Source organism: Podarcis gaigeae, assembly GCF_964106915.1.
Source record: "Podarcis gaigeae genome assembly, chromosome: 5".
Taxonomy (NCBI): domain Eukaryota; kingdom Metazoa; phylum Chordata; class Lepidosauria; order Squamata; family Lacertidae; genus Podarcis; species Podarcis gaigeae.
Genome location: NC_139681.1, coordinates 92,069,353 through 92,088,951, shown reverse-complemented (window position 1 = coordinate 92,088,951; position 19,599 = coordinate 92,069,353). Strand labels below are relative to the sequence as shown.

General features: G+C 43.7%; 1 protein-coding gene across 16 annotated transcripts in view; it reads right to left on the bottom strand.

The window, feature by feature from the left end:
* ATP11B (ATPase phospholipid transporting 11B (putative)) overlaps nt 1-19,599 on the bottom strand; it is an 80,818-nt gene that overhangs the window by 19,142 nt on the left and 42,077 nt on the right. For 10 of the 16 annotated variants that reach the window (XR_014564292.1, XR_014564293.1, XR_014564295.1 and 7 more), the window contains exons 18-29: nt 18,760-18,941; nt 17,240-17,443; nt 16,836-16,989; nt 16,207-16,309; nt 14,478-14,623; nt 13,049-13,108; nt 11,892-12,019; nt 10,200-10,338; nt 7,115-7,180; nt 6,174-6,277; nt 5,264-5,429; nt 427-512 (exon numbers count right to left, since the gene is read on the bottom strand). Coding sequence is in view for 10 of the 16 variants with exons in the window: in XM_083739246.1 (XP_083595372.1) it covers nt 427-512; nt 5,264-5,429; nt 6,174-6,277; nt 7,115-7,180; nt 10,200-10,338; nt 11,892-12,019; nt 13,049-13,108; nt 14,478-14,623; nt 16,207-16,309; nt 16,836-16,989; nt 17,240-17,443; nt 18,760-18,941 (1,538 nt within the window). In the remaining 6 variants the exon portion in view is untranslated. The remainder of the gene's footprint in view (nt 1-426; nt 513-5,263; nt 5,430-6,173; nt 6,278-7,114; nt 7,181-10,199; nt 10,339-11,891; nt 12,020-13,048; nt 13,109-14,477; nt 14,624-16,206; nt 16,310-16,835; nt 16,990-17,239; nt 17,444-18,759; nt 18,942-19,599) is intronic. The other 6 variants (XR_014564294.1, XR_014564297.1, XM_083739245.1 and 3 more) reach the window with 1 other exon arrangement.

The window sequence follows — 19,599 nt, the reverse complement described above, 5'->3', positions numbered from 1 at the left end:
GTCAAGAATGAACAGTTATGTTCGCTGCAGCTGAAACTGTCCGACATGCAAAAAGCAGTTAACATCATGGATGGTTAAGTTAAGCAGAAGCGCTGGGACCATGCTTGAAAGATTTTAGTTATTTTCAACAGCAGAGCGGGGAGTCGACTTGGGATTCTGAACATTGATCATCATGCTTGCAACCTCTCCCCGCCCCCCCCCCCAGAAGAACTATTTGTTTTTAAAATGCATGCTGCGTTTGGGTCTGCAAACACAGAGCGAAGCTAAGGGCTGTGTGGGAGACAGGAAGGCACGAATGTGCGCTGCCACTACTGCGCTCTGCCCACACCACTGTCCATGCCTCTTGCCCCTTTCTCTCTCTCATTGCTGGTTAGCTGGCCTTCAGCATGCATAAAAGTGGGGAAGGAGCTGCTCCTCCTACTCTACCTAATTTTGCTCAGCTGACTCGGAGCCCTGGACAATGGCTGCAGTGCGATGCATTCCTCGCTTAAAGCAACTCTGCTGGAGTACATCTACAGGTGGACAAAGAAGGGATGGAACACACAGGTCAGTGAGAAGCAGTCACCTTTATATATATAAAAAAAGACAGACACAGGACAGGATCTTTAAAGGCAAAGATCTTTTTTCAAAACGCAGAGCGCATAAGCGCAGGGACACTGGTTTCCGAATGGTTAACACACGTCACCTAGACCAATATGGGCTGTACGTAATGGTTTGATAAAGGAAGAGAAAAAGCTTATATTTGCAGTAAATTAAGAATGCACTGCGCTGAATTAACACACGGCTGTGTCAGTTACGGGCAACATATGCTCAACCTGCACAGCATGCCTTCCCTGGCTGCCTTTGTTTTTTTAACTTGTTGCAAACCAGTGTTCCTCCACATAGGGGATTTAATACAAGCAGGTCAATTTCTAACACCATCCATGTCATTTGGCCTTTGCCATCCCATTTTCAGCTTCCCGTCATGTGGCTGGTGGGTGGGGTGTGGAAAATAGGGATAGGCGAACCAAAAACCTGACTTACATCCCATCGTTTGTACCAATATTTTTAATTAAGATGTTTCCTCCGTGGGTCATTTCTTCCCACAAAGTTTTACATAAGCTCTGGTACAAAAGCCAAGAGAAGCAGGTTGCACAGCAACCATGAACTGGTTTGCACATCATGGTAAGCCAGAATACAGTTTACTGTGACCACACAAATGCGCTCTCTCTCTCTCTCCTGGAGAGGAGCTTGAATCCAGTTTGCTCCTCCTTGGGGTTTTTTCCGCAAGTGTGGGATGGCAGCTAAGCAAAGGTTTGACTCAGCGTGTCGTCCAAACAAAGGATCATGGTTAAGGCCCCCTGTCTCCTTGACCATGATTTGCAATCAAAGGACAAACCTTGGCTACTGAACATGGTTAAGGAGGAGTGACTTTAAGCACAATCTTAGGTTTGGACAACATGTTAAGTCAAACTATGGCTTAGCTACGAGGTCAAGAAAGCCAGGGAAGGAGCCATTGGGCTCATGCTAAGCCACAGTTTGGCTTAATGACATCTGCAAACCTGGCCGCTGTGAACTGAAGCTGCGGCTTTGAGCCAAAAATGAACATTTTACAGGCACACAAAACGGGAAACAGAAAAAAGCACACCCTTAGTAGACTCCCCACGAGCTAGTCTTCATTAATAGGAACTGGAGCACATAATTTTAATTTAAGGCTTTTTCAATGCCATTGTTGGTGAGTCTTTCTATTAGTACGTTAACAATGCACACTGTAAGTGAGGGGACCTGTCTCTACAGAGGATGGATTTGAAGCCATTTATGATTAATGGAGCTACTATTTATTTCATATTTTCATCAGTTATAGGCATCGCTCACGCACAGCAAATCAACACTAAACACATTTAATGCTTTATTACTTAAGCATGAAAGCTGCAAGCTATAAAAATCGTTAGGGGGTATGTGGTTCAAGCACGCTTGTTGTGGCACAAGACTAATTGTATAGTTAAATCACACAAGCGGCTGAACAGTAAACATTCACTTTGGCTGTTTTAATGTCACTTCAGAACAGCTAGATGTCTGCTTTCAACTTTGACTCCCTAGCCATAAACTGACATGAAATTCATATTTATTTATTTTTGAAAAAGACACACTGTGGGTCTCATTGCATTCTCCTTTACAGCTAAATGTTCAGGGCTCGGTTGCAAATATATTTTTTCTCCTTTCCTGAGCTGAAAATAGCATCTTAAATGCCAGCTTTAGTCAGGTAAAATAAATCTAGCTTAACAACTGATGAACTTAAACACGAATTTCAGATAATGCATTAAAATGGTGTGAATATCAGCAGAGAATTCTCTAATCTGCTCTCAAATGCAGGACTAGTGGTCACTTGAGTTATCCACTGTGTCTGGGCTATACCAATTCAGAAAACAGGTGGGGGCTGAGGGGATGGATATGCAAGATATTTATATAGAATACGGCTCAGACTAGCACATTAAACGGGAGGATTATAGCCTAGCTGTCTTCTCCCTGGTGTGTCAGTTTTCTAGGAATAGGGGTAAACCCCAGTCTAATGTGGGTTAGTCCAGAAACAGGATTGTTGCCTCTGCGAGAGGCCCACCGTTGTCCATTCTGACCACAATGTTTGGATACTTTTTGTAGAAAGGTCGTTTAGAAAATTTAACAATAAAGTTCAATAAAAATAATAAATAAAGATCAATTAAACTGAGATGTAATGAGTCACTTGCATGCTGAGTTAAGTGGGGCCATAAAGTATGGCAGGCGTAAGACTGCTAGGAGAAACAGAAGTACTGCCCTAAAGTGACCATGTTTGATTATCACCTCCTGAGAAAGTATTTTGTATTAGAGGGTTACCTGCAAAAAAGTAGTTAGAGATACAATCCAAATGCATGGAATGAATTTTGCATCCCTTGCACTTAACTAAACTCACATTTATAACTGTTTTAAACATGTCTTAAGGCATGACTCAGTATGGTTGGGAAGGATGAGACTGATTTCAATAGGCTGTATGCAAACAACAAGGAAATATGACTGGTGTTTTCAGATGCAGCTCAAATGAGACATTCCATTATTGCACAAAATACAGATCACATTTTATTAACTGCACATCACAAATTGCTGGAGGACCATTCAAGGTCTTGAAAGACCACAGATAATTATATGCAGATATTAGCTGCTGTGTTGGCAGTCGTGTTTAAGAAATACCTAGAACTGGACTTTCCTAGCAACTGCCCCTTGTACAGCATCACAGGTGGTTAATGAACCGCCTACCAAGTTTAAGCTGAGGAAAATAAACATCTAAATGGAACTGAATTCCTAAAGCACAAAACAATGAGTTCACGCACCCTGGGCTGGATCCAGGCTTCCTGTGAACTGAGTTCTGCTTATAGGGAATACCTGCTGGAGAAAAGCAATTTTCGCCAATTCTTCTTTCCTCCTGTAGCCCTGTGTCCTATGAAAAGCGGCCCCAGAGGGTTGGGAACTCCCCCACAAACAACATGGAAGATGGTGCAGAGAGCTGCAGAGTGAACTGGGGTCTCCCTGCTTTTCCTACACTGGGAGTCCCTACAGCAGTATTTCCCGAATGTGGGTCTCCAGCTGTTTGGGGACTACAGTTCCCATCGTCCCTGACTACTGGTCTTGCTAGTTAGGGGTGATGGGATATGTAGTTGGAGACCCATGTTTGGGAAACACTGCTCTACGGGATCCAAGCCAATGATCTCTCCCGCCCCCCCGCTAGTTGCATATGGAGTCTACTTCCAAGACAAATAAGAAATGAATTACAGATATTGGAAGTGCTGGAGGAGGCTTCCTGCGGCTTACAGACCTACAATTCAAAGCAATAAACAAGTTACTCTGATTGGACAGAGTGTTATTCTGTGCCACAACATGCTCCGGTCTTCAGGAAGGCATTGTTTATAATGGGCTGTATTGTGGAAGACAGAGTTGTTAAGTACAGGTTCTGAATAGCCACTGGCGCAGTTTGAGACTTTGTGGCATCCTGAATGTAAGGAGAGGATTGTTCTGCTTATCAAATAATCACACACAAAAAAACCAGGGATGGGGAAATACCAGCAGGAGACCAACCTTCACAAGCCTCACCCTAACACGAATCACCATGATGCTTCTCCATGCATCATGTATAGCAGGATTAGTTTGTAAGAGGCCCAGGCAGGGCTCAAGGAGACTGCCCAGCACGGAGTATTACAGAAGGAGATAAACTGCCTGCGCAAGGAGGAAGAAGCTACTGGGAAAGGGTTCTCTCATGTAACTCACTAAAAGACAGGACCTTCTACTGTTTGGTGGCACACAGAGGAAGCGCTGCCTCTACATCATCTTCTTATATTTGGCTCTGCTTGTCTGGGAAAGGAAGAATCTACTGTGGATGCACATTTATAAGACATGCTACCATGTCAGCAATGGCTGATCTCCCACTATGACTTAAATGCCGGAATCCACGGAACATGACCCAGGAACTAGTGGCTACCGACAGCACTGAAACACAGCCCCAAAATGACAGGAGCACTACAGCGGGAGGCTGTTACAGAGTACTTTGGGCTGCCAAGGATCAAGAGGAAACCTGGTGTAGGATCTGACAAATGCAGAGGGTTGGGTTCACAAACCAAATTTTAGACATTTCCTTATCTCCCCAGATCCATTGCAGATTATAGAGCCCAGGCTTCCCAGGATCTGGCCTCATCCAAAACAGATCCATAACTGCCTCAGCTCTGTCATAGCGTTACTCGAGGAATTACAATCACATACACATGCCTTTTCTGGACAATGTCCTAGGGGCAAGGGGGAAATAATGGGGGCAGATCCAGGAACTATGATCCAAGGTGCTGTGCATGCAAGAGGAGCTGAGAATTGTGGGGAAAGTACTTCCCCTGGTGCTGTAATCATGTGGATTATCAAATCATCCTCAGTGAGAAGTTGCAGTGATCCACTTGTGACTAAAAGTGAGCTAGACTGTACCTGGAAGAATTCGTAAGACCTTAAGCAAGAATATTTATCACTGAAAATTTCCATCCCTGACAATAATCACACTTCCACTTCCATTCTAGTCAAGAGACTAACAAAAGAAAAAAAGCCATTCTTCCATGTAGAAGGAAATTTCTATTTTACGCACAGCAGCGTCACAGTAATTCATCCAAGAACTGCAGAAAAGGTTTCAAATGCAGAGAAAAGTTCATCAGACTTGCAGGGGGTCTCCCTGGTAAAGCCTCCTCTTTTAATGTTAGAAAAACCACATGTAGGTGCAAGTTACCTGGGCTTTTTCTGTACTTGTGGGCTGCAGGTGTCTGTACAGTACTTTTTTCACAACATCGAAAAACAAACAAGTGACAACTATGATGATTATGGCAAACCAAGCAGAGCCACTGGAGAGCAACTGGACAAATACGAAGTACATGTCTTGGGTGTGCAAAAATGGCCTGGAATAGTAAGAACAAGTTACAGGAAAACAGATGAATGAACAAGAACAAATCCATTTTTACCACTGGCTAAAACAGAAAAGCATGCAGAATCCCACACCCCCACACCCCACCTGCCCAGCAAGGCACCAGTAGCGGAAGACTCACATTTTATACTATTTTCTAGGGGTAGCTTAAAATTTCTGGTACCAGTCATCACTCCTTTTTTTGTCTTTTGAGCAGATTTTGGGAATGGCTACCTAACATACTGTTGGGATGTATGCGTGTTCACTGACTCAAGTCCTGGGATGCTCCTTGGTTCTAGAGCTTCTAGATCAGTGGTTCTCAACCTGTGAGTCCCCAGATGTTGTTGGAATATAACTCCCATCATCCCTGAGCTCTGGCCTTGCTAGCTAGGGGTGATGGGAGTTGTAGTTCAACAACATCTGGGGACCCACAGGTTGAGAAAGGCTGATCTAGATGATATACCACTGAAATACTACCCACCATTTTTTTGATCCATGGGGCTGTGACTTGCCTGCTCAGGGGAGTACTTGAAAGAGCCAATAACAGCAATCCAAGTTTCTTGGGCACATGCATATGTACGGTGACCTTGCATTCTGCTCACTGACCTTTTAAAACCTGTCGCTTAACTTATTCCCATCAATCCACTTCACTGCATTCATGGCAAACATTCCCCTCCCACCCCCTGCACAGACTACAAGATACCGACTCTTCTGTTGGCATGCAAACACACACACTTACCAGATAATTCCCCCATAGAACAAGGAGAATACAAAGTAAAAGACAATGGAACCCCAGGTAACAAAATGGTTTATCCAGGTCCAGAAATGAGTCTCTAAAGCCATCTAAAAGCAAAAGAACACAACAAAGTTGGCAAAAAATCACCAAACAGAAAATACATTTAATTAGTATAAAAGTGGTCCCCACTCTTTAATGGGGGTTCACCATAAGGCTGCGCAGTTGTTGGAAAAAAGCAACGCTGGGATTCTTTCCCAAGTTGACACCTTTTGGCTTAGGCTGGTGGCAGAACAAGTTCCCTTTAAAGAAGTCTTCCAGAGCCAGTGTGGTGTAGTGGTTAAGAGCGGCAGTCACATAATCTGGGGAACCGGGTTCGTGTCTCTGCTCCTCCACATGCAGCTGCTGGGTGACCTTGGGCCAGTCACACTTCTGTGAAGTCTCTCAGCCCCACTCACCTCACAGAGTGTTTGTTGTGGGGGAGGAAGGGAAAGGAGGTTGTTAGCCGCTTTGAGACTCCCTAAGGGGAGTGAAAGGCGGGATATCAAATCCAAACTCTTCTTCTTCTTCTTCTTCTTCCAGTGCTTCCTCTTAGGGTTCACTGGGAACGACACCATTATCCCAGCTGGTGTATTCTTCTAAAGTTTGCGTGAGAACTCCAAAGCCAAGGAGATCCCTTTGAAACAACCCAAATCCAAAAATGTATTTGACACAGGATGCCTACTTTCTCAGCCTCACTGAAAGGTGAAATTTTCAATGTGAAAATGAAAAATGGTGAAAAGTTACATGACTAATTCAGTTCAGCCCTAGTTTACATCTAAATCTGGTTGTTCTTGAAGATTCAATAAAAAGCTAGAAAAGGAGCGTGAAAGCCTCGCTTTCTAAACCATCAGGGAAATCTAAGACAATTAAATGTGCATAGCAAAGTCACAACTGTGTTACTATACCTTCATTGTCACTGTTATAACCATAACCGTGAAAACCAGAGTACCAAATGTCCAGTTTCCAAACATCTGTGAAAGGAGAAAGAACAAGATGCAGTGTGTTTAAAGCAGATGAAAATTACTTTAACTCCCCCCCCCACCCGCCCCCGTGAATGCAGCTACAAGTGATGCAACTACACTGGTCAAACTAATTCTACTGAAAGCACAGAAATGCAAAATGCTAACTATTCAGTAAGGCAAGAGGGGAAAGTGCAAAGCAAAACAGGGAAGAGGAGTATGAGTTACAACATTCAGATCCCCACCAGACAGCCAATTATACGTAAACACCGGGCTACTGAAAAATTCTACAGCAGTGGGAAAGCAAGTAGCCTTTAATTACTGGGGTTGGGATATTTTCCTTTCAATGCAGCATCACATTTAGATTTTGCAAACCAGAGCCTGCAAAACTCAAAAATAATGGTCGGCACTTATTTCAAGGATCAACTATACAACAATTTAGAGCAAGGCTGTGCAGACTTTTCTGAAAGAAACAGTGTGAACTAAGAGAATTCAGGCACATGTCCATCAGTTGCGGTATTTGTATCCCTGCTACAATAAATGCAATCAAGTATGTAATCATTCACATCCTCCCATCTTAAATCTGAACCAGATAGCTTTGTTGTTGTTTTGGGATATACTCCCTGGACTCTGCTATCAAAATCTGACCACATATTTTTAACTGCTACCCTTAATGACCACGAAGTCTTAAAATATTGCTGTGTAGATTAGATGAAGGTGTGAGAAGATGCATTTCATCTCACGGGTCATTCCGAGGATTACCAGAATGGAGACAATGAAAGACTCTAGCCAGAAATGTACACGGAAGGAAAGAATATTCTACTAAATTGTATTCAATGAAAACCTATAGCGAAGCAAGGGATCTTCACTTCACCCCTTTGCCACACACTGGAGGAAACCAAGTACATGGAAGTTGCTGGCTGGGCATCTTCAGCCCCAACACAATAGCTGCTTTAAAGAAAAGAACTCATGGCAACTATGAGGCTTATTTGTTGAGATGCTCAATATGAAGACACCATAGTCGCCTAGAGAGGAAATTTATCCCACACCCCATTTCTTGGTTTGCCCTTCCAATTTCTCCCTAAAAACTGTACAGCAAACCCTCTTGAGAGCTACCAAAAACTGAAAAGCAGGAGCACTGCTGGGCTCACTTAAAAGTGCGGCTTATGTCCTGCCCCCATCCGAAAACCACTTAATGTAGGACTTGTCCACAAAGACTCCCCCTAGCAAGCAAGCAAGCAGGAGGCACTTCTGACCAACAGCCTGTGGCTATGGTGACACCCGAAATCAGCAACAATTTTTTTGGAGGGGGGGATGAAGAGACGCAGCCCACACTTGGGCAGCAGTTATGCTCATCTGCTCTGTGCTCAGCATTGTAAAAAATACACTGCCAGTCTGTTTACACAGATAGTCTTTTAATACTGTGTTTAGTACAAAGGTTTCTTCATCTATTCCAGGATTATAATATAGAAGTACTTCTAGAGTAAAATTACACTTAACACATAAAGTGTCTATCCATCACACGGTGCCGCTGTCACCTGAAGTGAGACTCTTGCCACCATTTATTTTTGAATGTATTCATGGAGGATACATGCTGCATTCTTCACCACAGATACAAAGACACTGTATCTGCTGATTTCTGTATCGCTCTTCCTACAACACAGACTCTTACCATTTGCCTGTTAGATTTCAATATCTGATGACATGCACAGCGTGAAAAAAAGGGGGGGGGGAAGAAAACTAAAAGATCAAATTGAAGTACAGTATGACAGAGTAAGGATATGAATTAGAAAGAGAGATAGAGGAGATAGATAGGAGAGGGGGAGAGAGGGAGAGAGGGAGAGAGGGAGAGAGGGAGAGAGAGAGAGAGAGAGAGAGAGAGAGAAAGAGAGAGATAGGCAGAGACACTCACAGAAAAACATTCTCTCTTAGCTTCAACCCTGCCAAAATTCTTGGTTGAAACCACTGTGTCCCATTCTACCACAGATTTCAGGTTGGTTAAAAGGATCTCATGAGGAGGGAAAAGAAACTCTGCCTGCAGTTGAACTATGACCCCTAACAAATAAGCATTTAGCCACAGCTGATGCATGGCCAAACTCCTCCTTATCGCTTGACAGGGTGAAGCCAAGCTGTGCCCTGGAGTGATTTTTATTGTGGCAGAAGTGGACCATCAAAACCCTCAGTCTCACATTCAATGTGGACAGGCTAGGAATGGCTTAGGAAGCAACCGAAAAAGGAGCTCCTGGAGGCTCGAATTGACTACTGAATTAGTTCAGCTATGGTACCAAGGTTGCCAAAAATAGGTGAATTTTGCTGCAGTGACATGGATAGCACAGAACCAAGTTGCTGAATTCTGTTGTGGGACGCCACCACTAATTGCCACTCCCCAATCCTATGCATGCACAGACAAGGAGGAAAGCAGACACAATCCTCCTTCACTGCTAAATGGAAGAAATGTTGTGACTAAGTTATAAACCCAGAAGTTCTTATTCCAATGGCACTTCCCCCATAAACTTGCCTGGTAGCCTTAATGTAATTCCCAACCTCTCACCCCGCCTACATCCAATTTGCAATACAGGAAAGAGTAATGCAATCACCCCGTAAGGATTAGAGAGAACATATGTCAGCCCAATTAACACAGTTAAGTGCTCTGTAAAAGTATTTTTAGTTATTCGCCACCATATCAAGGCACTGAGTGCATTGACATGGTGATCCTCAAGTTGGGCAAGCCAACAGCATTTTTAAGATTTCCAAACAACTGGCCACATGATAACCACAATGATAAACACAAAGACCATTATGCTCTGCTATGATCTGAGCAGCCCAAGAACAAGATCTCTGAGTTATTCACGTGGAGGTACCCTCACATTATTCTAGGTCAAAGCCTACAGAAAATCATATTTAAATAGATTAAGACACCCAAGGTTTAAATATGCTTAACAAGTGATTTTGTAGTCGATCAAACATAAACTTCCCAGAAATGTTACAGGTGCTTGTGATTTCTCTATCGTAAGTGTGCATTCTACTTTACCTGGCCATTTCCCAGCAATGAAGTGTCTTCTCCCATCAGAATATATGAGCCAAAGAAGAAAACAAAAGCATGAACGAATCCCAGGAAGGTCCAGTAAAGGAAAGGTTTAAAGCCCAAGTGGGCATTTTTACTGATGTCTCTGTAAAGGGAAAAGGATACAAGGCCTTTACTGCTACTTTCCAATTAACAGAAAGCCCATTTTAACTCTATGCACTTGAGATACAATCACCATTGCATCAGAGAGCACCTCTTCTGCTAAAACCATAAAAACGTTCTCTAGCCACCTGAGATGCAATAGGATAAACATCTGATAGTGTCACTGCAAAATTAAATGATGTACTGACCTTGCGGCTTCCAGGAACATTCCCCAATGAGCCAGTTTCCCCCATTTGTCAAAATACAATTGGCTTGATTGATGACTTTATGGGAGCCAGGACTTAAACAGATAAACTGACCTTTTAACAGATCAAGCAGTACATTTCAAGCTTTGAAACCAGAGGGCTTCACAGGTTCTTAGCTTTTGCAGCTCTGTGGTGATGTGGTTCAGCCCAGTCTCTCAAAAAAAAATATCTTGTGGCATTCTTTAGCAAAATTCTTAAATTAACAAAACCTAGGATTCAAATGTTAAGAGTAGCGTCTCCTTAGTTTTCAGAGCGGAATGGAAACATCTGTGACTGACCTCCCTCAACAAATGAAGGCAGCCAGTTATCCATCCTGACATTTGATTTTGAAGTTTTACTCCGTACCACCGTACCCAATTTGAAGAATGAAAAGTACCATGGCGGGTTCAATAGTTTTCCAAGCAAAGAAAACTATTTTGCGTATTCTGAGTGTCATTCTGTCAAACAGATGAGAAGATGTTCTATCATACTATCAGAGAACGGAAAGGAAAGGACAGCTTTTTGGTGTTCCCTGCACCGACACAAACGTTCCTGAACATATTAAAAACTGACCTCGTGAACATGTGGTTGCCTTATAGCAGGGGGTGGGGAACCTGTGGCTCTTCCGGATGTTGCTGAAACTACAACTCCCATCATCTCTCGCGTTTGGGACCATGCTGAGGCGGATGGGAGTTGCAGTCCAGCAACATCTGGAGGGCCAGGGGCTCCCTAGTCTCAGAGTTACAGCCTGACCCTTGGACTCATTTAGCCTAGTGTTGCCTCCCTTTCTTTGCAACAGTCTCAGCCAAGTCCTGCCATCATAAACAGGATATGGCTAGACTGAGCAAGGAATCTTCCATGTGCAAACTATATACAGTGGTACCTCTGGTTACAAACAATTTGTTCAGGAGGTCCGTTCTTAAGCTGAAACCATTCTTATCCTGAGGCGCACTTTTGCTAATGGGGCCTCTAACACGTGATTTCCGTTCACATCCTGGGGCAAAGTTCACAACCAGGATCAGCTACTTCCGGGTTAGCGGGTCTCATAACCTGAAGCGTTTGTAACCAGAGGTACCACTGTATTTGCTTTGACGACTGACTATGGCTCACCCACTTTTCAGTTATTCAGTGTTCACAAGAAGAATATCTGCCGGTTACATCAAAACAAGCAGGCTGGGATCATCTAGTACTGGTGCTTTTAACAGCTTCTGGTGCCGCTGTTTTTCTACGACTTGAGGTGGGGCGGGGGGGGGGAGTGCCCCATTACTCATTTATTAAGCACAGCCCCCTCCCCCCAGGAGAGCATGCTTACCGATACAGCGTTGGCTTGCTGTGTAATACATGGGGATGCACGTGCTGTTCAAAAAGACTGTACATGAGGACTGGCAGGGAGGTGAAACAAATGTTGTACAAAGTCAGGTACACACTGTCGTACAGAGTCTGAAAAGCAGGAAAGGAGGGGAATTAGTGGTTCTGAAATGCAGAAACAGAAGACAGGACTTACGAGTCAAAAGTGCTCAGTTGCGAGCAATTCAAAAGCCAGGTTTTATTTCTATAAAACCAAAAGGCATCCAGTTCTATAACGTCAAAGATGCACCACAAAACCAATATGCCCCCATTCCCTCACTGCAGCTTACATACAGTGATGCTTCAAACCACAAGAACTAGTGAATGTTATGAGTTCACCATGCTCTAAATGTGTTTTCAGCTTCCTAGCACAAGTCTACCTCTTTTGAAGTTTCTTGTAGACCCTAACACCTCAGAGAAAGGAAAAAGGTTGGTACCCAACCAACTGGTACAAAGATGGGTATCACTTCACTTTGTGCATCTCTCATTCTGTAGGGCAAAGTCTTTAATGACCCTTGAGGCTATTTTCACATTGAAAATAAAAATCTTCCCCAAAGACACAGAAGCATTCTTGTATATTTCTATGACTTTACAAATGATAATTTTAAAGGTAGATATACAAAAAAAAGGTAGGGGGGATAGAGAAGAGATGTGATACCAAGATGTTAAAGGTAAAGGACCCCGACAGTTAAGTCCACTCATGAACGATTCTGGGGTTGCGGTGCTCATCTCACTTTACTGGCTGAGGGAGCCAGTGTTTGTCTGCACACCGTTTTTCCAGGTCATGCGGCCAGCATGACTAAGCCGCTTCTGGCAAAACCAGAGTAGCGCACAGAAACGCCATTTACCTTCCCACCAGAGCGGTATCTATTTATCTACTTGCACTTTGACGTGCTTTTGAATTGCTAGGTTGGCAGGAGCTGGGACCGAGCAACAAGAGCTCACCCTGTCAGGGACCAAGATGATACTTAAGGGTTATTTGGCTGTAGGAACAGTCATTCTGTTTTAGCAATTGTATAATATAAAATATTCTATTTTTCTTTCTCTCACTTCTCTATATCCACCCATAAATGCATTGGGGTGGGGTGAGGAACTGGAAGAAATATTCAAATGAATACTTACTTGTTGTGAAAACAAGCAAAAGAATTGATATAAAAACTGTGGTGTAATAAAGCACACATTCTGGAAAACAAAAAGTGAAGCAGAACCAGTTAAGCGACATCAAGCAAGTACAGCATATCACGGATATTGAAACGGGTCTAAGTTTATATAGGCCACTAGCCATAATGTTTAATTAGGAATCCTAGGAGGAACAGAGCAAATCCCAACCTTACAAAGATTTTTAATCCTGGACACTATCGAATTCAGGATCAGGGTAATAAGATACAGCTAGCTAGGACACACTTGTTGGACTAAAAAGGAAAGTTCTAATGTGGATAATATTTATGATACACTAAAATGCTCTCCTGTATCTCAGATACCATCGTTTCCATTACCAAATAAAGAATCTCAGGTCCTAAGTCTACATTAGAGTGAAGACTTAACAGCTCTGACAATTATGGTTTACAAATGGAGAGCATGTGGACCCTGCCCCCCCCCGGAGGGATCCCTCCTTCCTTGTCTATTGACCATAGTTTTTCATTATGTGTCCATCACATGGAGGCCACAGTTACCTTATAAAACTAGGAAACTAGGTAAAGTATGATTACATCTTGTGCACAATGAACTTGCACAATTTCAACCTTGTGTAGTTGAAAGCTGGCTGACTCAGATCCTAAAAATTAATTTCACACAAGGCAGAGAGCTTAAAAGCTCCTTTTGAACTGGGTTTTCCCGGCGTGGAAAGAGCTGTTAAGCTCTCATACCTCCTGGGCTCCGGGATGCTCTTGTGAGATTTCACAGGAACTCGGATGGCGCTGTGAGATCTTGCGAGAGCATCCCAGAGTCTGGAAAGCAAACTGGAAAGCTCTCTGCCTTGCTTGGAAGGCAAGGTTTACCATATGGAGGCGGTTCTAGTATATACACATTTTTTGCCCTGGAATGTAACCCCCGACCCATGTACTGAAACTACCTGGTTTGCAAACCATGCTGTTTAAATGACAATCATTTTCAGCTTGAATCCCAAGTTAAGGGAAGGGAAGGGAAGTTACCATACTCTTATCCCATCTGCAAACCCCAAAAGGCTTATCTGGGAGACCAGAGGGCGTTCTTGAACAATGCACGATGGAGCAAAAGAAGAAGAAGAAACAGGAAAATTTCCTTCTCTAACATAAAGTTCCAGACTGAGTCAGTTAAAGGTATCTCAGCTCTGCCAATAAATGTTAAGAATGCAAAGTACCATGCTGAAGACAATTCCATATTGTAGCTTTTAATGATGTGTGTGGCAATTCAGAGTCCTTAAAAGACCAGCAGTGGATAACTTCTAAACAGAGGTCCTGTTTAGGTGTTTCTGAATGTTCTTCCACCTGGTACAGTTAACCTTAAGGAAGTACCATCAGAACAAAATGTTTCTAGCAACGGAAAGATGCAGTCATGATCTGCAGGAACTTACCTTGTAAAAAAAGTACTGTACAAGGGTTGCTATTCTAATATAATAAAGGTGGCCGTGGACCAAAAGTAATTTGGAAAGAAATTTAAATCTTGCAATTGCATAGTCACTGTTTCTTACAGCTTGTCTTCCTTCTTTACCCATAATACCTGTAATATATGGAGAAGAAAAGAAAAATTAAGGTGCCTTTATCACCTGCCCACAAGGCATGCAAAAATCAAAGGCAGTGGCCTGAAACACAGTAAAACTAACACAAGCAACTGGAAAAAATGACTAGAAGAGAGGTCTTGCACGTGTAAGGCTGTGTTGTTGCTGTTGCTGTTGTTGTTATTATCTAGTCTGGGGCTTTTAATAACAACAAGCCCATTAATGCTCAGTTCCTTACTGCAAGAATGAACTCAATTTATGTAGCACAAGTTTCTAAAAAACCACTTGCCTGTTGGTTTGGATTAGAAATAAAAAGGCCACATGTAATTAGCATCACTGTGTGAGAGCAAGTAGGTGAATACAGTGGTACCCCGCAAGACGAATGCCTCGGAAGACGAAAAACTCGCTAGACAAAGGAGTTTTTCGTTTTCTTAGCCGCTTCGCAAGATACATTTCCCTATGGGCTTGCTTCGCAAAACGAAGCTTGCCCCGCAAGCTCCGGGGATAGCGGGGAAGCGCAGCGCGCCTTCCCCTCTCTCCCCGGACCCCTTTTGAACCAAGGGGCGGCAACGGGGAGAAGCGATCTTCTCCCCTCCGCCCCTTGCTTTAAACAGGTCCGGAGACAGAGGGGAAGGCACCACTGTAAAAATGAAGGCTTCTAATTTTTGCAAGAAAATACTGGTGTAGTATTTTCTCTGTGTAAATGGTCTTCTAGAACAGATTCTGCCCAACTCTATGCACTGTCTTACAGATGCTGTAGTGCTACAGAAAAGGGCTGGTGCTCAGCACCTGCTTCTGGCATTGGGAATTGTTGCAAATGTGTATTGAAATGTATTAAATCATCAATGGGTTTTTTTTTTGTATGCTACTGCATTTTTGATACTATTATAGTGATTGTGATGTTTGCTAATTTTCAATGTCATTGCCATTACTGTGAGCTGCTTTGAGCACAATACAAAGGTTAAATCAATGGAGTGGAAAGCAAGCCAAGCGTCTACAAAGTAAGGACGCACAAACTGAAGTCCCACGTATGCTCTCCCCCCCCCCCCTTCTTTACATAGGTATTTCCCCTATTTTCTTTTTGGCGCCAGGAACTTGAAAGTCAGTGGAAGGGCTTCTTCTGCAGACTGGCATTTTCACCATCTGCTAGCCCCTTCCGTCACTTCCCCCTGGGAGAACCTGGACTGGGTCATATATTCCCAGGGGTCAGAAGACACTGCCTCCCCCCCCCCCAAGCATATCACCCAAAATCAGCCTTCCTCAACTGGGTGCCCTCTGGATGCTTTGCGCTACAACTCCCATCAGCACAAGCCAGGCACCAGGCTGAGGAAGGCTGCTCTAAACTATATCATACCTTTGCTTTAAAAATTGTAAGCCTCTTTAGAAGAAAACCTTGGCTAAAAGGGAGCTATAAATACATTTTTATATGTCATCCGTGTGCAGACAGAGCCTCTGGTTTATCCCCCAGGTCTTTCATGCACAAAGCAGATACGTATCATAACTCTGCTTGTTGAATGCAAGGAGACTCTGAAGACTCCAAAACAAAAAAAACCTAGATAGAACTGCACAATGAGAAGGCTCTTACCTATCCCAACATGAGCTTCCTGTATCATGCTCACATCGTTAGCTCCATCTCCTATAGCTAATGTGATAGGCTTCTCTGGAGAGGTTTTCAACAGCCGCACAACCTGTACAGAAAAAAAGGGTTTTAAAAAATGGAACCCCAGGTACTGCCTTTTGGGGTTTTTTGTGGAGCTGCTCAAATAACAAAATGCCATTAGCAAAGTCAGTAGGCAGGACAGTAATTAAGAATCCACCAAACCTTGCATACATTAAAAAAATATACACTTTAAGCTCCTTGGGGTAAGGACCTACCACCTCTGTTCTCTGGACACAGATTAAGGGAGTAATGTATTATTGGATGGTAGCTGGAAGTCTAATTTTTGATGGCTAGAGTAAGAATGTGGGCTGTAATGTTTTCACATGTTTCAGGCTTGCTCTATAACCACTCAAGTGCGAGAGACTACGTCAGTATAGAGTACTTGAATGGGAGATAGGAAGGGAGTGGCTATGCTGCTGTTTGGCTCTCAACCAGTCCATTAGCAAGGTATTAAATAAAGGGATTAAATAAATAACAGAGGATGCTACAAGTGTTGAGGGCGCCTCCACAGCAGATCGTGGCTGCTAGATGACCCTGCAACCTGAGCAAATTACCTTTGCTTTCTGCAGAGGCGCCATGCGACAGCACAGGACGGCAGAGCAATTTCTGCAGACTTCCATGAAGAGCTTCTCATGCTGCCTGAGTGCCAGGGAGAGGCTGGTCCCGTCCACCACCAGCCCATGCTGGATTACATGGTCCTCCTCTATTCTAACAAGGGAAGGAGGAAATGTTACTGCTTGCAATCCATTCCTCACCCCCACTGAAGACCAAATCCTCAAAAGAACCTGAAGGACAAAGAATCCCTCTCCCTTCCCAAAGCAACAGGCTTGTTAGCATCAGGTGAAGAGTCATGCAGCAAAGACGGGAGATGCAAAGCGACTGGCTTATTTATGTATCGAGGGAGTTCTGCATTAAGAGCTGTTAACGTTATCCACCCAGACACAGCACAGCATTTTACCTTCTGGCTAGCTGCCTCAGCTGCTCTGCGCATGTACTGTCTGATTTGTGTTGCACAAGTTCCAGGATGTTCATGGTTCTATGGAAGTGTCCGCAAGATAAACTGACACTGACAGCGGTTTCGTGCTTGTCGCCAGTGAGCACCCACACTTTAATACCTGCCAGTCGGAGGGCTTCTATGGTTTCCTGGACTTTGTCTTGGAGTCTGAAAGTAAAACAAGCCATTCTCGTCAACAATGCTACAACTGATTTGTTTATGATTACAACGTGTCTCACTGTGCTTGATTTAGTCTGGTTTCGCTACAGAAGCCTTGTTCTCAAAACACTGGAAGAGTTGTTCTAGAAATGCTCTGGTTTCTGGGATTATCCTATCTGCAGTCCGCACACTCTCACGCATACCTTTTCCAACCACAAATGTTTAAAAACCCTCCACAAATTCTCATTACGCTGAATTCCAGTTTTAATACCAAGTTCAGTGCTTTGTTTCAGGCTCCAGTAGAGCGCAGGTGGCGCTGTGGTCTAAACCACTGAGCCTAGGGCTTGCCGATCGGAAGGTCGGTGGTTCGAATCCCCATGAAGGGGTGAGCTCCCGTTGCTCGGTCCCAGCTCCTGCCAACCTAGCAGTTCAAAAGCACGTCAAAGTGCAAGTAGATAAATAGGTACCACTCCAGCGGGAAGGTAAACGGCGTTTCCATGCCTTGCTCTGGTTCGCCAGAAGCGGCTTAGTCACGCTGGCCACATGACCCAGAAAAACTGTCTGCGGACAAACGCCGGTTCCCTCGGCCAGTAAAGCGAGATGAGCGCCGCAACCCCAGAGTCATTCACGACTGGACTTAACTGCCAGGGGTCCTTTACCTTTACCTTTTACCAGTAGAGCTTATAATGCACATTATATATGTATATTATGTATATAATACCTGCACTAGCTTCAAGAGGCACTCGTTATCTTAGGCTTCTACACAAAGCCTTTACACACCTCACTTTTAAACATTTGTATTTGGTAACATACTTCACCAAATTCAATGAATGCTCATGCCTGCTACTGAAGTGGTCAGAGGACAATCCCAAGGAGGACTATTGCCAGGTGTTTTTTCTAGTGTCAGGCTGGCTGGCACAAGGTATATAGCATAGCCACAGGGTACGATTTTCCAGCCACTGAACACCCAAGGTTTTGATGCCAAGAGCATTGATTTCAGCCCGATACGTAGAAACTGCATGCTGCCTATTCACTTCCCATGATAGTATGGAGTTCAGAGCGAAGTTACTGCACTTGCAACTACAGGTGCAATGGCCCTGACTGTACTCTCTTGCATTCTGAGAGAGTGAGAAGCATCACAGACTCTGGCTACATGCACACAGCTTACCATGGCACAATATGTGATTGAGGGGTGGGGTATATGCTCAGATCACCCCCACAGGAAGGGAACCAATCCCCAATTTGCATGGAACAGATTAATTTGCAAGCTGCCCTGCAGTGGGCAGAAGTCCCACATCCGAATAATTACTTCAGGTAGTACATACTTGTCTTCCACTCCTGTAGCTCCAAGCAGCTCCAGGTCATTTTCTATAAAGTTATACACCTCCGACAATCGCTCTTCCCGCTGTTGTAAAGCGGTTTTTGCCTCAAAAAGGCGTTTTTCGACTTCCTGATACTCCTTAGCGGTGAATTTTCTGTAAGCTACACACAGAGTTCTTAAGCCTTTCTGTGAAAAGCAAAAAGGGTTACTTCAGCATTAGACAGGCCCAGCTGACATCCATCACATTTCTAAATGATTTACTGTTTTTTACAAGCTGGGTGGTGACCCATTCTGTACTTTACTCTCTTTCATGTATTTTGCTTTGGTTTTGTTTGTCATGTGGTGTTAAATGAGATCTTGTACATGGCATATATTTTATATGTGTTTGCAGTACAGAAATAAATAAATCATTGACACCCATAGGCCTGTTGTTGCTGCCCCATATCTTGCAATAAACAAAATGAAGAGAAAGGATAGGAAGAGCACCTGAAGGACAAAAGCAATGCAAAAACCAATTCCACAATACAACTGGTTGACCATAATCTGCAGGTACTCTGGAAAAGGCAGCTTTCATTCTATTACTATTCAGATTTAAAAATGGGATAGCCTCCATGTCACTGCTCTGGCCTCTCGCAAGGGAGTGGCACTTTTTCAAAGCGTTCACATCACGGGAATGACAGTGGCCATAGAAGCCTATCAGCAGAGAGTAGTTGACACAAATTCAACTTTTACACAACTCTGCCTGGGTGTCTGAGCTCACAAGCCCCTGAAGGAGACAGAAAGGGGCGGAGAATCCACCATGTATGAATCAGCTCTTAGTCCCACATTGAACAGTCATCAATCT